At 43.3% G+C, this 18,106-nt stretch overlaps 1 protein-coding gene across 1 annotated transcript; it reads right to left on the reverse strand.

Moving 5' to 3' along the window:
• Window positions 1-12,484: 12,484 nt before the first annotated feature.
• On the reverse strand, window positions 12,485-14,122 carry LOC124021483 (neurensin-1-like). Its single transcript, XM_046336684.1, has 2 exons — window positions 13,880-14,122; window positions 12,485-13,577 (listed from the first exon to the last, which is right to left on the reverse strand). The coding sequence occupies exons 1-2, from the start codon at window positions 14,063-14,065 to the stop codon at window positions 13,179-13,181; spliced, it is 585 nt and encodes a 194-aa protein (XP_046192640.1). The 5' UTR covers window positions 14,066-14,122; the 3' UTR covers window positions 12,485-13,178.
• Window positions 14,123-18,106: the final 3,984 nt, after the last annotated feature.

Consider the following 18,106-nt stretch of genomic DNA (forward strand, 5'->3'; position numbering starts at 1 on the left):
ACGAATGGAGCTATCATCACACCGGCTGGAATACTGTGTTCCTTACAGGACATTCTGTCCCTACCCAGGGAGGGGAGAGACCTGGGGCTAGTAGTAGATTGTTTAACAGGTGGCAGACAATGTGAGAAGGCTTGTGAACTATATTGCCATTGTATCTGAGAGGAGGAGGGACATTTATGACGAAATAATGTAATGCTGTAATAATGTAATGCTGTAATAATGTATTGCTGTAATAATGTAATACTGTAATAATGTAATGCTGTAATAATGTAATGCTGTAATAATGTAATGCTGTAATAATGTAATGCTGTAATAATGTAATAATGTAATGCTGTAATAATGTAATAATGTAATACTGTAATAATGTAATACTGTAATAATGTATTGCTGTATTAATGTAATGCTGTAATAATGTAATGCTGTAATAATGTAATAATGTAATGCTGAAATAATGTAATGCTGTAATAATGTATTGCTGTAATAATGTATTGCTGTAATAATTTAACTCTGTAATAGTGTAATGATGTAATAATGTATTAATGTACTGTAATGCTGTAATAATGTAATAATGTAATGATGTAATAATGTAATGATGTAATAATGTAATGTAATGCTGTAATAATGTAATGCTGTAATAATGTAATGCTGTAATAATGTAATGCTGTAATATTGTAATGCTGTAATAATGTAATGCTGTAATAATGTAATGATGTAATAATGTAATGTAATGCTGTAGTAATGTAATGCTGTAATAATGTAATGCTGAAATAATGTAATGCTAAAATAATGTAATGCTGAAATAATGTAATGCTGTAATAATGTAATGCTGTAAGAATGTAATGCTGTAATAATGTATTGCTGTAATAATTTAACTCTGTAATAGTGTAATGATGTAATAATGTATTAATGTACTGTAATGCTGTAATAATGTATTAATGGAATGTTGTAATAATGTATCGCTGTAATAATGTATTAATGGAATGTAATGCTGTAAAAATGTAATGCTGTAATAATGTAATAATGTATTAATGTAATGTTGTAATAATGTATCGCTGTAATAATGTATTAATGGAATGTAATGCTGTAAAAATGTAATGCTGTAATAATGTAATGTTGTAATAATGTAATGCTGTAATAATGTAATACTGTAATAATGTATTAATGGAATGTAATGCTGTAAAAATGTAATAATGTAATGCTGTATTAATGTAATGCTGTAATAATGTAATACTGTATTAATGTAATGCTGTAATAATGTAATGCTGTATTAATGTAATGCTGTAATAATGTAATGCTGTAATAATGTAATGCTGTAATAATGTAATGCTGTATTAATGTAATGCTGTAATAATGTAATAATGTAATAATGTAATACTGTATTAATGTAATGCTGTAATAATGTAATAATGTAATGCTGTAATAATGTAATTCTGTAATAATGTAATAATGTAATGCTGTAATAATGTAATGCTGTAATAATGTAATGCTGTAATAATGTAATGATGTAATGTAATGCTGTAATAATGTATTAATGTAATGTAATGCTGTAATAATGTATTAATGTAATGTAATGCTGTAATAATGTAAGGCTGTAATAATGTATTCATGTAATGTAATGCTGTAATAATGTAATGCTGTAATAATGTAATGCTGTATTAATGTAATGCTGTAATAATGTAATGCTGTAATAATGTAATGCTGTAATAATGTAATGCTGTAATAATGTAGTAATGTAATGCTGTAATAATGTAATACTGTATTAATGTAAGGCTGTAATAATGTAATAATGTAATGCTGTAATAATGTAATTCTGTAATAATGTAATGCTGTAATAATGTAATGATGTAATGTAAGGCTGTAATAATGTATTCATGTAATGTAATGCTGTAATAATGTAGTGATGTAATAATGTAATGCTGTAATAATGTAATGTAATGCTGTAATAATGTAATGTAATGCTGTATTAATTTAACTCTGTAATAGTTACCTGTAATGATTCTGCAGTGAATGTTGTGTGGGAGTAGTAGGGAGCGGGGACTGCTGCTGGTAAAGAAATAGCACTGGGAGGAAGTGAATGAATGAATGAAGTCATCAGCTCAGTACCGGAAGGAAGTCAGAAGAAGTGAGCAGAGACACAGTGATGTGAAGAACATAATTTCAGAGAGACATACAGCTACATTATGGATGAGCTGTATGTCTCTCTGTGATGTCAGGGATGTTGACCTACATTATGGATGAGCTGTATGTCTCTCTGTGATGTCCGGGACGTTGACCTACATTATGGATGAGTTGTATGTCTCTCTGTGATGTCCGGGACGTTGACCTACATTATGGATGAGCTGTATGTCTCTCTGTGATGTCCGGGACGTTGACCTACATTATGGATGAGTTGTATGTCTCTCTGTGATGTCCGGGACGTTGACCTACATTATGGATGAGCTGTATGTCTCTCTGTGATGTCAGGGACGTTGACCTACATTATTGATGAGCTGTATGTCTCTCTGTAATGTCAGGGATGTTGACCTACATTATGGATGAGTTGTATGTCTCTCTGTGATGTCCGGGACGTTGACCTACATTATGGATGAGCTGTATGTCTCTCTGTGATGTCAGGGACGTTGACCTACATTATTGATGAGCTGTATGTCTCTCTGTAATGTCAGGGACGTTGACCTACATTATGGATGAGCTGCTGCTTCCTCTCTGTAATGTCAGGGACGTAGACCTACATTATGGATGAGCTTTATGTCTCTCTGTGATGTCCGGGACGTTGACCTACATTATGGATGAGCTGTATGTCTCTCTGTGATGTCAGGGACGTTGACCTACATTATGGATGAGCTGTATGTCTCTCTGTGATGTCAGGGACGTTGACCTACATTATGGATGAGCTGTATGTCTCTCTGTGATGTCCGGGACGTTGACCTACATTGTTGACCTGCGTTGGTACTTAATGAATATGATATCAGATCAGTTGTTGTCTGAGACATTACTACTAATGATAGTATGACATAAACTGTATCTTGGAAAATCTATACATTCTAGTTATCAGATTCACATGGAATTGTTGTGCAAATTAAATGTTTAAATATGAAACTATTTGTGAAAAGATGAAATGTAATTTTAGCTTCTTAATGAGAGAAAGGTTTGTTATAAGAGTAAACTCTGCTCACTCAGAGGCCCCGCCCAAGTGAACAGACATTGGTTGTAAACTATGAAACACGCCCTTCTCTTCACCACGATATAAACCCATTGACGAAAATCCAACTTTGTGTTCCAAGGATGAGAGGACGACGGTCCCCACGTTGAAAGGGCTAAGATAATAACCTAACGAAATTAGCCTCGAATTTAAATGTGAAGATCGACACGCCGAAAGGATGAATTTCGACTATACCAGTCAGTATATAGCATGAGCTTAAAGTATGGAAACTTGGTATTAACTTTGAACTCTTATTCACTGAAGAAGTGATACCTCCTAGCCGATTGAGTTAGCGTGGGCTATGAAAGGACGGACGATGTATCCGTTCTACCACAAGACGACGGTACTACTAAGTATCCGTCCTACCACACGATGATGGTAATACCAAGTATCCGTTCTACCACACAATGGCAGTACTACCAAGTATCCGTTCTACCACACGATGATGGTACTACCAAGTATCCATTCTACCACACAATGATAGTACTACCAAGTATACGTTCTACCACACGACGACGCTACTACCAAGTATCCGTTCTACCACACGATGATGGTACTACCAATTATCCATTCTACCACACGATGATAGTACTACCAAGTATCCGTTCTACCACACGATGACGGTACTACCAAGTATCCGTTCTACCACACGATGATGGTACTACCAAGTATCCGTTCTACCACACGACGACGGTACTACCAAGTATCCGTTCTACCACACGATGATGGTACTACCAAGTATGCGTTCTACCACACGATGACAGTACTACCAAGTATCCGTTCTAGAGAGAGATCCATGACAGACAACTCGGCCTCTATCTATGACCATTCTACCGGAGCGCAGCTCAGAGTAAATATTTATTGCATTTTCCTTTTTCAAATTGCCGGTTATTTAGAATGCGTAAGATACTGTATTTACAATAGCATAGCTGCCTACGGCCCGATAAAGACAGAACCGTTGTGTTCCTCAGTCTTCCCGCTCTTTCATTCAAAACCCAAACCCCTTTCTTTGTGTAACCAGCAGTCATACATGTTCCGTCCGCTAGGGACGTTTTCCTTTATGACATCATTCGTAATCAATGTATGATCCGTTCTGTGTAGATGTAATTCTGTGTGATTATTTAGGTATTTAGTAAATAAATAATTTAACCACATTTTGTATTGCTGATTCAACTTGTTTCGTGAAGATAAACCAAGAATTTACAACTTTCACATGAGACTGAATAAGGTGACGATTAAATATTGACTGCTATTGTGGTAAAAGAGTACCAGGTCTTTAAGAGTTTATTCGGAAGATAACAGCTCTATAAATATTATTTTGTGGTGCCCCGACTCTCTAGTTAATGACATTTACATGCTTAGCTCAATCAGGTAATATTAATTACAGAGAAATTATTTGATAGAATAGCATGTCATATCACTTAATCCGGCATAGCCAAAGACACGACATGAGTTATTATATGATGGTATGGATGGAAGGTCTGTGTAATGAGTTACATGACCCAACACCTGAAAATAAAATGTCTAAAATGTGCTTTTGAATCCTCATGGATTGATTACCGTAAGAGACAGTTTGCAGCAGCCCCTCTCCCCCGTCCTATCTGCAGTCGCATAGGTTGGGAATGAGACAGAGAGAGTCACACACAGCCTAGAGAAACCATTAACCTGGTGAGTCATCAAACGCTGTGAGCGTCCTCGAGTTCTATTTCTAGAAGCACCATTTATAGCCTCTGTCTCTATCCCTCGCGCCTCTCTCTCCCACCAGCCTCTCTCTCCCTTGTGCCTCTCTCCTACCAGCCTCTCTCTCCCTCTCTCTCTCTCTCTCTCCCTCGCGCCTCTCTCCCTCTCTCTCTCTCTCTCTCTCTCTCTCTCTCTCTCTCTCTCTCTCTCTCTCTCTCTCTCTCTCTCCCACCAGCCTCTCTCTCCCTCGCGCCTCTCTCTCCCTCTGTCTCTCTCCCTCACGCCTCTCTCTCCTTCGCGCGTCTCTCTCCCTCGCACCTCTCTCTCCCTCGCGCCTCGCTCTCCCTCGTGCCTCTCTCGCGCTCTCTCTCTCTCGCGCCTCTCTCTCGCGCCTCTCTCCCTCGTGCCTCTCTCTCCCACCAGCCTCTCTCTCCCTCGCGCCTCTCTCTCCCACCAGCCTCTCTCTCCTCGCGCTCTCTCCCTCGAGCCTCTCTCTCCTCGCGCCTCTCTCTCCCTCGCGCCTCTCTCTCCCACCAGCCTCTCTCTCCCTCGTTCCTCTCTCTCCCTCACGCCTCTCTCCCCCTCGCGCCTCTCTCTCCCACCAGCCTCTCTCTCCCTTGCCTCTCTCTCCTTGCCTCTCTCTCCCTCACGCCTCTCTCTCCTTCGCGCCTCTCTCTCCCACCAGCCTCTCTCTCCCCCCGTGCCTCTCTCTCCCCCGTGCCTCTCTCTCCCCTCACGCCTCTCTCCCCCCTCGCATCTCTCTCTCCCTCGCACCTCTCTCCCCCCTCGCGCCTCTCTCTCCCTCGCGCCTCTCTCTCCCTCTCTCTCCCTCGCGCCTCTCTCTCCCTCGTGCCTCTCTCTCTCTCCCTCGCTCCTCTTCAAGCTGCTAGAAATAACAAGGTCATGCCTCTACTTCCCTTCAGAAGTCCTCTTCCTGTGTCTTTACAGGATGTTGATAATAGCAGATGTTATGTAAGACAATAACTATATATTACGATAATAAAGAGCTTAAGGACATAAAATGGCGGACAGAGATGAGACAGTTGATCAGAAAAACAGAATCGTCACCAGGAGTAAGCTGCTGATAATTCCAAGTTGTATTTATTATGTTATATGAAAAATAGACATGTAATATATAGGACAGAGTTATATTTGCTCGTTCCTTCTTTCTCTGACCCGGTAGAATCCATTTGAGAACAAATATGCCCTTAGCTTTAACACAACTACTCATCTGTAATATTTTGGAACAGGGTTTTTAAATACAGGTTTTCAATTTACTCCATTAACATGTAATTATAAATGTATTCACAACATGGCACTATATGGATACATCACGACAAACTGACCACTCAGAAGTGACTGGCATAACCACTGTTACATGTATCTTTAGTTAGCTAGTAATGTTATTCTCATTGGTTTTGTTTTGTAGCTTTATCTCACACCCCCATGACCTGTCTTCTATAGATTGACATGTTGGTTACCTTGGTTACGGGTCAGTGGAGGCTGGTGTGTGGAGACGTAGTTAAGGACAGGCTCGTCGTCACGCGTTTTTCATACCGTTCCGTTTTATCCCATTCCAGCCGTTTAACGATGTGAGCCTGTTCCTCCGCTAATCTCCCGCTCCCACCAGCCTCCAGTGTTCCAGGTGAGGTGTCGTCGTTAGCAACAGGCGATCTCTTGTTTTGTCTGTGTTCTCACACCTGGTCTGTGTGTTGAGTCTAGTACAGGACGAGTTTGGATGATGTCATCTCTCACAGGGGTCAGGGGTCAGTTTGAATGTGAAAAGTCAGTTCATCAGATCACACACTATGATACTTGTTTTTTTCCCCAAACATGAAAAATCGAAGCTGATATATTCATTTGAAGAGAAATTGATCCAAAAGGTTAAAGAAAACTGCAACACAGAATCTTCAGCTCTATCAACTTGTTACGTCCCAGATCACCTGTGGTTTCTCCTACGAACAAAACGTAGCAGCTTGTAGTGTCCATTCTATCCCTGCTACGGGAATAACTAGAGCTCCGTTGTGTCTGAACTGACAGAACAGTAGTCTAGAGTAATGTGATGTATGTCCAGTGTCTGGTGCATCTGATGTCCTCAGCAGCCCAGTGTCTTTATCACCCTGCCTTGTGTCTATAGATTCTATGTTGTGATTTATATCAACAACGCGTAGGGGTTTAGAGCCAACTGTCTATAGATTCTATGTTGTGATTTATAACAAGATGACGTAGGGGTTTAGAGCCAACTGTCTATAGATTCTATGTTGTGATTTATAACAAGATGACGTAGGGGTTTAGAGCCAACTGTCTATAGATTCTATGTTGTGATTTACAACAACATGACACAGGGGTTTAGAGCCAACTGTCTATAGATTCTATGTTGTGATTTATAACAAGATGACGTAGGGGTTTAGAGCCAACTGTCTATAGATTCTATGTTGAGATTTACAACAACATGACACAGGGGTTTAGAGCCAACTGTCTATAGATTCTATGTTGTGATTTATAACAACTGTCTATAGATTCTATGTTGTGATTTATAACAACTGTCTATAGATTGTATGTTGTGATTTATAACAACTGTCTATAGATTCTATGTTGTGATTTACAACAACATGACACAGGGGTTTAGAGCCAACTGACTATAGATTCTATGTTGTGATTTATAACAACATGACGTGGGGGTTTAGAGCCAACTGTCTATAGATTCTATGTTGTGATTTATATCAACATGACATAGGGGTTAAGAGCCAACTGACTATAGATTCTATGTTGTGATTTATAACAACTGTCTATAGATTCTATGTTGTGATTTATAACAACTGTCTATAGATTCTATGTTGTGATTTATAACAACTGTCTATAGATTCTATGTTGTGATTTACAACAACATGACACAGGGGTTTAGAGCCAACTGACTATAGATTCTATGTTGTGATTTATAACAACATGACGTGGGGGTTTAGAGCCAACTGTCTATAGATTCTATGTTGTGATTTATATCAACATGACATAGGGGTTAAGAGCCAACTGACTATAGATTCTATGTTGTGATTTAGAGCCAACTGTCTATAGATTCTATGTTGTGATTTACAACAACATGACGTGGGGGTTTAGAGCCAACTGTCTATAGATTCTATGTTGTGATTTATAACAACATGACGTGGGGGTTTAGAGCCAACTGTCTATAGATTCTATGTTGTGATTTATATCAACATGACATAGGGGTTAAGAGCCAACTGACTATAGATTGTATGTTGTGATTTATAACAACTGTCTATAGATTCTATGTTGTGATTTATAACTGTCTATAGATTCTATGTTGTGATTTATAACAACTGTCTATAGATTCTATGTTGTGATTTATAACAACTGTCTATAGATTCTATGTTGTGATTTATAACTGTCTATAGATTCTATGTTGTGATTATAACAACATGACGTAGGGATTTGAAAACAGGTGAGGTAGTGACAGAGCAGAATTTAAATATAATATTTATCCTTTAGAGACATTTCAACTGTTTGATTAAATCCATATATATTCTACCTCATCTAGGAACTGAGGAGGATTCAGTTTGTTGTTTATTTGTGTGTAAATAAAACAACAACACAACTACAGTAGTAATCCCCGTTGTTATTGCACCACTGTGGAACACAAATCCTCTGTGTTAAAGGCTTTTTCTCCCTCTGTGCACTTCCTGTCCGCTGTTACAATGAGCTGTGTTACGTTGAACTGAGCAGGAAATGAACATCAAATCACAGGCTAGTTATACCACAGCTGCTGTTAGTTACACCACAGCTGTTAGTTATACCACAGCTGTTAGTTATACCACAGCTGTTAGTTATACCACAGTAGTTATACCACAGCTGCTGTTAGTCATACCACAGCTGTTAGTTACACCACAGCTGTTAGTTATACCACAGCTGTTAGTTACACCACAGCTGTTAGTTATACCACAGCTGCTGTTAGTTACACCACAGCTGTTAGTTACACCACAGCTGTTAGTTATACCACAGCTGTTAGTTATACCACAGCTGCTGTTAGTTACACCACAGCTGTTAGTTACACCACAGCTGTTAGTTATACCACTGCTGTTAGTTACACCACAGCTGTTAGTTATACCACAGTAGTTATACCACAGCTGCTGTTAGTTATACCACAGCTGCTGTTAGTTACACCACAGCTGCTCTTAGTTACACCACAGCTGCTCTTAGTTACACCACAGCTGCTGTTAGTTACACCACAGCTGCTGTTAGTTATACCACAGCTGTTAGTTACACCACAGCTGTTAGTTATACCACAGCTGCTGTTAGTTACACCACAGCTGCTGTTAGTTACACCACAGCTGTTAGTTATACCACAGCTGTTAGTTATACCACAGCTGCTGTTAGTTACACCACAGCTGTTAGTTATACCACAGCTGTTAGTTACACCACAGCTGTTAGTTACACCACAGCTGCTGTTAGTTATACCACAGCTGCTGTTAGTTATACCACAGCTGCTGTTAGTTACACCACAGCTGCTGTTAGTTATACCACAGCTGTTAGTTATACCACAGCTGCTGTTAGTTACACCACAGCTGTTAGTTACACCACAGCTGTTAGTTACACCACAGCTGCTGTTAGTTATACCACAGCTGCTGTTAGTTATACCACAGCTGCTGTTAGTTATACCACAGCTGCTGTTAGTTATACCACAGCTGCTGTTAGTTACACCACAGCTGCTGTTAGTTATACCACAGCTGTTAGTTACACCACAGCTGCTGTTAGTTATACCACAGCTGCTGTTAGTTATACCACAGCTGCTGTTAGTTACACCACAGCTGTTAGTTACACCACAGCTGTTAGTTACACCACAGCTGCTGTTAGTTACACCACAGCTGCTGTTAGTTACACCACAGCTGCTGTTAGTTACTCCACAGCTGCTGTTAGTTACACCACAGCTGCTGTTAGTTACACCACAGCTGCTGTTAGTTACACCACAGCTGTTAGTTATACCACAGCTGTTAGTTATACCACAGCTGTTAGTTATACCACAGCTGTTAGTTATACCACAGCTGCTGTTAGTTACACCACAGCTGTTAGTTACACCACAGCTGTCAGTTACACCACAGCTGCTGCTAGTTACACCACAGCTGTTAGTTACACCACAGCTGCTAGTTACACCACAGCTGTTAGTTATACCACAGCTGTCAGTTACACCACAGCTGCTGCTAGTTACACCACAGCTGCTGCTAGTTACACCACAGCTGCTGCTAGTTACACCACAGCTGCTGTTAGTTACACCACAGCTGCTGTTAGTTACACCACAGCTGTTAGTTATACCACAGCTGTTAGTTACACCACAGCTGCTCTTAGTTACACCACAGCTGCTGTTAGTTATACCACAGCTGCTGTTAGTTATACCACAGCTGCTGTTAGTTACACCACAGCTGTTAGTTATACCACAGCTGTTAGTTACACCACAGCTGCTCTTAGTTACACCACAGCTGCTGTTAGTTACACCACAGCTGCTGTTAGTTACACCACAGCTACTGTTAGTTACACCACAGCTGTTAGTTACACCACAGCTGCTGTTAGTTACACCACAGCTGCTGTTAGTTACACCACAGCTGCTGTTAGTTACACCACAGCTGCTGTTAGTTACACCACAGCAATTATAGAACAACAGTCAGCAGCAATTGCTTAGGCTCAATATAGATAAAAGGTACCCCATTCTTTCAATTCTTCATTGCTGAAGATGACACTCATAAATCCAGTCAAGGTGGAAAACCTACGCTAGACGGTGACTGACTGTCACTGATAAAGAGTTCAATCACAGGAGCTGTGTGATTACCTCTAGCCGTTAGTGGAGACAAAACATTAAAAACACCTTCCTCATATCGAGTTGCAAGACAGCCTCAAGTCGTCTGGGTTCACTGACTCTACAAGGTGTCGAAAGCCTTCCACAGGGATGTTGGCCCCTGTTGACACCAGTGCTTCCCACAGTTGTATCAGGTTGGCTGGATGTCCTTTTGGGTGGTGGACCATTCTTGATACAGTTGAGCGTGAAAACCCAGCAGCGTTGCAGTTCTTGACACACTGAAACTGGTGCGCCTGGTACCCACTATACCATACCCCGTTTAAAGGCACTTAAATCTTTTGTCTTCCCCATTCACCCTCTGAATGGCACACAGACACAATCCATGTCTCAATTGTCTCAAGGCTTAAACATCCTTCTTTAACCCGTCTCCTCCCCTTCATCTACATGTCTCCTCCCCTTCATATACATGTCTCCTCCCCTTCATCTCCCGGTCTCCTCCCCTTCACCTACATGTCTCCTCCCCTTCACCTACATGTCTCCCCCCTTCATCTACATGTCTCCTCCCCTTCATCTACATGTCTCCTCCCCTTCATATACATGTCTCCTCCCCTTCATCTACATGTCCCCCCCTTCATCTACACGTCTCCTCCCCTTCATCTACATGTCTCCTCCCCTTCATCTACATGTCTCCTCCCCTTCATCTACATGTCTCCTCCCCTTCATCTACATGTCTCCTCCCCTTCATCTACATGTCCCCCCTTCATATACATGTCTCCTCCCATTCATATACATGTCTCCCCCATTCATCTACATGTCCCCCCTTCATCTACATGTCTCCTCCCTTCATCTACATGTCTCCTCCCCTTCATCTACATGTCTCCCCCTTCATCTACATGTCTCCTCCCCTTCATCTACATGTCTCCTCCCCTTCATCTACATGTCTCCTCCCCTTCATCTACATGTCTCCTCCCCTTCATCTACACTGATTGAAGAGGATTTAACAACTGGCACCAATAAGAGATCATAGCTTTCACCTGGATTCACCTGGTCAGTCTGTACCATGGAAAGAGCAGGTGTTCTTAATGTCTTATCCACTCAGGACATGCCCTCTATATTAGCGGTTAGCTACCTTTTTGTTTACTGTGCCCCAGAAGTACCCCCTCATTTGACCAGTAGGCCTACGTTCTGATGAGTCTCCCCAGAAGTACCCCCCTCATTTGACCAGTAGGCCTACGTTCTGATGAGACTCCCCAGAAGTACCCCCTCATTTGACCAGTAGGCCTACGTTCTGATGAGTCTCCCCAGAAGTACCCCCCTCATTTGACCAGTAGGCCTACGTTCTGATGAGTCTCCCCAGAAGAACCCCCCTCATTTGACCAGTAGGCCTACGTTCTGATGAGTCTCCCCAGAAGAACCCCCTCATTTGACCAGTAGGCCTACGTTCTGATGAGTCTCCCCAAGAACCCCCTGTGGATAGGATAAGTACCCCATGTGGATAGGATAAGTACCCCATGTGGATAGGATAAGTACCCCATGTGGATAGGATAAGTTCCCCCTGTGGATAGGATAAGTACCCCATGTGGATAGGATAAGTACCCCTTATGGATAGGATAAGTACCCCATGTGGATAGGATAAGTACCCCATGTGGATAGGATAAGTACCCCATGTGGATAGGATAAATACCCCATGTGGATAGGATAAGTACCCCATGTGGATAGGATAAGTACCCCCTGTGGATAGGATACGTACCCCATATGGATAGCATAAGTACCCCATGTGGATAGGATAAGTACCCCATGTGGATAGGATAAGTTCCCCATGTGGATAGGATAAGTACCCCATGTGGATAGGATAAGTACCCCATGTGGATAGGATAAGTTCCCCCTGTGGATAGGATAAGTTCCCCATGTGGATAGGATAAGTACCCCATGTGAATAGGATAAGTTCCCCATGTGGATAGGATAAGTTCCCCTGTGGATAGGATAAGTACCCCATGTGGATAGGATAAGTACCCCATGTGGATAGGATAAGTACCCCCTGTGGATAGGATAAGTACCCCATGTGGATAGGATAAGTACCCCATGTGGATAGGATAAGTACCCCCTGTGGATAGGATAAGTACCCCCTGTGGATAGGATAAGTACCCCAGGGTGAGACCCACTGCTCTATACAGTGAGTCTGTTAGTTTCTTGGTCTAGGTACATGATTGTAACCCAGTCAGTAGATTTACATGAAAGGAGCTGTGTGATTCCTCCTGCAGCCTTAATTACACAGCATCACATGGAAGGAGCTGTGTGATTCCTCCTGCAGCCTTAATTACACAGCATCACATGGAAGGAGCTGTGTGATTCCTCCTGCAGCCCTGAGTGTAAGTGCTGGAAACACAGGGTTTGTAAGGAGTAGTACTAAGATGACATAAGCTGACCTTTAGAAGGGTTAGGAACAGGGACACATGAACACCACTGAAAATCTACCTCTCACTACTACATTGACAACTGTTATGTCTCTGAGTTGGGCTGGACACTTTGCACTTTAGACAGGGTGACGGGGATCTTACTCTCCCCCGGAGTAGGGGCTCTGGTGACAGGATGGACCGTATTCTGGATATCAACCAGCCTCTCCTTAAACTTCTGCTGCAGGTACAGCTCCTCCTTGGAGTAGCTCTTAGAGAAGGCCGAGAGGAGGAGACCTACGGCCATCAGGCCGCCGCCCACGCAGAACAGAACGGCGCCCGTCAGCTTGCACACGTCCAAGGCTCGGTTGAAGAGGACGGCGTGGCTGTCCACGAAGAGGAGCTCGTCTTCCCCGAACGCTTCGATCTTAGTTGGGGTGGCGTAGCCCACCAGTAGGACAATGAGGCCTGTCACCAGAATCAGGGTTCCTAACGCTAGACAGACCTGAGGGAGGGAGAGACAGGATCAGGGTTCCTAACGCTAGACAGACCTGGGGGAGGGAGAGACAGGATCAGGGTTCCTAACGCTAGACAGACCTGGGGGAGGGAGAGACAGGATCAGGGTTCCTAACGCTAGACAGACCTGGGGGAGGGAGAGACAGGATCAGGGTTCCTAACACTAGACAGACCTGAACAGGCAGATGTTTACAGTAACCTGGCTCAATACACTACCCAGACCATGTCAGGATGTTTACAGCACCTTGACCCAATACCCTCCCGATATCTCTTCTCTCATATATATCATACCTTCCAGAGGACAGAGCTCCACCGACTAGGCGATCTCTGAATCTGAAAATCTTCGTCGCGTTCCCAGATGGAGGCAGTACACTCCTCGTAGAACTGGTGGAGGTATGATCTGACGCCGTACCTCTGGTCGTGCTGCGTCTGTTCAGCGTAGTCTGACCCACACATCTCAGCACAGGCTGAAGCCATCCTGACCCTTTCACCTCAGCTCTGTCTAGAGAGAGAGAGAGAGAGAGAGCACCACACTAACCTCACACACACCGGGTGCCACTGCCTGCACACACACACGCACGCACGCACGCACGCATGCACGCACCCACACACACACACACACATAAACAGTTTTATTATGGGAGAGAGATACAATGCTTTATGATCAACCACAGTGTTGCTCCCATTTTGAATCACCCATCTGTTCCTGTTCAGGATATCAGGTTGTGTTGCTGCCTGCTACCTGCTACCTGTAACCTGTTCAGGATATCAGGTTGTACTGCTGCCTGCTACCTGTTCAGGATATCAGGTTGTGTTGCTACCTGCTATATGCTACCTGCTACCTGTTCAGGATATTAGGTTGTACTGCTACCTGCTACCTGTAACCTGTTCAGGATATCAGGTTGTGTTGCTGCCTGCTGCCTGCTACCTGCTATCTGTTCAGGATATCAGGTTGTGTTTCTGCCTGCTGCCTGCTACCTGTTCAGGATATCAGGTTGTGTTGCTGCCTGCTACCTGCTACCTGTTCAGGATATCAGGTTGTGTTTCTGCCTGCTGCCTGCTACCTGCTATCTGTTCAGGATATTAGGTTGTATTGCTGCCTGCTACCTATTCAAGATATCAGGTTGTGTTGCTGCCTGCTACCTGTTCAGGATATCAGGTTGTGTTGCTGCCTGCTACCTGTTCAGGATATTAGGTTGTGTTGCAGCCTTCTACCTGCTACCTGTTCAGGATATTAGGTTGTGTTGCTGCCTGCTACCTGCTACCTGTTCAGGATATCAGGTTGTGTTTCTGCCTGCTGCCTGCTACCTGTTATCTGTTCAGGATATTAGGTTGTATTGCTGCCTGCTACCTGTTCAAGATATCAGGTTGTGTTGCTGCCTGCTACCTGTTCAGGATATCAGGTTGTGTTGCTGCCTGCTACCTGTTCAGGATATCAGGTTGTGTTGCTGCCTGCTACCTGTTACCTGTTCAGGATATTAGGTTGTGTTGCTGCCTGCAACCTGCAACCTGTTCAGGATATCAGGTTGTATTGCTGCCTGCTACCTGTTCAGAATATCAGGTTGTGTTTCTACCTGCAACCTGTTACCTGTTCAGGATATTAGGTTGTGTTGCTGCCTGCTACCTGTTCAGGATATCAGGTTGTGTTGCTGCCTGCAACCTGCAACCTATTCAGGATATTAGGTTGTGTTGCTACCTGCTACCTGTTCAGGATATTAGGTTGTGTTGCTGCCTGCTACCTGTTCAGGATATTAGGTTGTGTTGCTACCTGCTACCTGTTCAGGATATCAGGTTGTATTGCTGCCTGCTACCTGTTCAGGATATCAGGTTGTGTTGCTACCTGCTACCTGTTCAAGATATCAGGTTGTGTTGCTGCCTGCTACCTGTTCAGGATATCAGGTTGTGTTGCTGCCTGCTACCTGTTCAGGATATCAGGTTGTGTTGCTGCCTGCTACCTGTTACCTGTTCAGGATATTAGGTTGTGTTGCTGCCTGCAACCTGCAACCTGTTCAGGATATCAGGTTGTATTGCTGCCTGCTACCTGTTCAGAATATCAGGTTGAGTTTCTACCTGCAACCTGTTACCTGTTCAGGATATTAGGTTGTGTTGCTGCCTGCTACCTGTTCAGGATATCAGGTTGTGTTGCTGCCTGCAACCTGCAACCTGTTCAGGATATTAGGTTGTGTTGCTACCTGCTACCTGATCAGGATATTAGGTTGTGTTGCTGCCTGCTACCTGTTCAGGATATCAGGTTGTGTTGCTGCCTGCTACCTGTTCAGGATATCAGGTTGTGTTGCTGCCTGCTACCTGTTACCTGTTCAGGATATTAGGTTGTGTTGCTGCCTGCAACCTGCAACCTGTTCAGGATATCAGGTTGTATTGCTGCCTGCTACCTGTTCAGAATATCAGGTTGTCTTTCTACCTGCAACCTGTTACCTGTTCAGGATATCAGGTTGTGTTGCTGCCTGCTACCTGTTCAGGATATCAGGTTGTGTTGCTGCCTGCAACCTGCAACCTGTTCAGGATATTAGGTTGTGTTGCTACCTGCTACCTGTTCAGGTTATTAGGTTGTGTTGCTGCCTGCTACCTGTTCAGGATATCAGGTTGTGTTGCTGCCTGCTACCTGTTCAGGATATCAGGTTGTGTTGCTGCCTGCTACCTGTTACCTGTTCAGGATATTAGGTTGTGTTGCTGCCTGCAACCTGCAACCTGTTCAGGATATCAGGTTGTATTGCTGCCTGCTACCTGTTCAGAATATCAGGTTGTGTTTCTACCTGCAACCTGTTACCTGTTCAGGATATTAGGTTGTGTTGCTGCCTGCTACCTGTTCAGGATATCAGGTTGTGTTGCTGCCTGCAACCTGCAACCTGTTCAGGATATTAGGTTGTGTTGCTACCTGCTACCTGTGCAGGATATTAGGTTGTGTTGCTGCCTGCTACCTGTTCAGGATATTCGGTTGTGTTGCTACCTGCTACCTGTTCAGGATATCAGGTTGTATTGCTGCCTGCTACCTGTTCAGGATATCAGGTTGTGTTGCTACCTGCTACCTGTTCAAGATATCAGGTTGTGTTGCTGCCTGCTACCTGTTCAGGATATCAGGTTGTGTTGCTGCCTGCTACCTGTTCAGGATATCAGGTTGTGTTGCTGCCTGCTACCTGTTACCTGTTCAGGATATTAGGTTGTGTTGCTGCCTGCAACCTGCAACCTGTTCAGGATATCAGGTTGTATTGCTGCCTGATACCTGTTCAGAATATCAGGTTGAGTTTCTACCTGCAACCTGTTACCTGTTCAGGATATTAGGTTGTGTTGCTGCCTGCTACCTGTTCAGGATATCAGGTTGTGTTGCTGCCTGCAACCTGCAACCTGTTCAGGATATTAGGTTGTGTTGCTACCTGCTACCTGTTCAGGATATTAGGTTGTGTTGCTGCCTGCTACCTTTTCAGGATATTAGGTTGTGTTGCTATCTGCTACCTGTTCAGGATATCAGGTTGTATTGCTGCCTGCTACCTGTTCAGGATATCAGGTTGTATTGCTGCCTGCTACCTGTTCAGGATATCAGGTGTGTTTCTACCTGCTACTTGCTACCTGTTCAGGATATTAGGTTGTGTTGCTGCCTGCTGCCTGCTACCTGTTCAGGATATCAGGTTGTGTTGCTACCTGCTATCTGTTCAGGATATCAGGTGTGTTTCTACCTGCTACCTGCAACCTGTTCAGGATATTAGGTTGTGTTTCTGCCTGCTACCTTCTGCCAGCTACATGCTACCTGCTACCTGTTCAGGATATCAGGTGTGTTTCTACCTGCTACCTGCAACCTGTTCAGGATATCAGTTTGCGTTTCTGCCTGCTACCTGTTCAGGATATTAGGTTGTGTTCTACCTGCTACTTGTTCAGGTTATTAGGTTGCGTTTCTGCCTGCTACCTTCTGCCAGCTACATGCTACCTGCTACCTGTTCAGGATATTAGGTTGTGTTGCTACCTGCTACCTGTTCAGGATATCAGGTTGTGTTTCTACCTGCTACCTGTTCAGGATATCAGGTTGTGTTTCTACCTGATACCTGTTCAGGATATTAGGTTGTGTTTCTACCTGCTACCTGTTCAGGATATTAGGTTGTGTTGCTACCTGCTACCTGTTCAGGATATCAGGTTGTGTTTCTACCTGCTACCTGTTCAGGATATCAGGTTGTGTTTCTGTCTGCTATCTGTTCAGGATATTAGATTGTGTTTCTACTTGCTACCTGTTCAGGATATCAGGTTGTGTTTCTACCTGCTACCTGTTCAGGATATCAGGTTGTGTTTCTACCTGCTACCTGTTCAGGATATTAGGTTGTGTTGCTACCTGCTACCTGTTCAGGATATCAGGTTGTGTTTCTACCTGCTACCTGTTCAGGATATCAGGTTGTGTTTCTACCTGCTACCTGTTCAGGATATCAGGTTGTGTTTCTACCTGCTACCTGTTCAGGATATCAGGTTGTGTTTCTACCTGCTACCTGTTCAGAATTTCAGGTTGTGTTTCTGTCT

This window comes from Oncorhynchus gorbuscha, unplaced genomic scaffold (assembly GCF_021184085.1).
Source record: "Oncorhynchus gorbuscha isolate QuinsamMale2020 ecotype Even-year unplaced genomic scaffold, OgorEven_v1.0 Un_scaffold_1127, whole genome shotgun sequence".
In the NCBI taxonomy this organism is placed as follows: domain Eukaryota; kingdom Metazoa; phylum Chordata; class Actinopteri; order Salmoniformes; family Salmonidae; genus Oncorhynchus; species Oncorhynchus gorbuscha.

Bases quoted from the DNA above. Each gene is read 5' to 3' on its own strand.
- LOC124021483 (XM_046336684.1), bottom strand. From the start codon at position 14,065: ATGGCTTCAGCCTGTGCTGAGATGTGTGGGTCAGACTACGCTGAACAG. The intron at 13,578-13,879 runs GTATGATATATA...TCCCTCCCTCAG, and splicing joins GGAGCTCTGTCCTCTGGAAG to GTCTGTCTAGCGTTAGGAAC.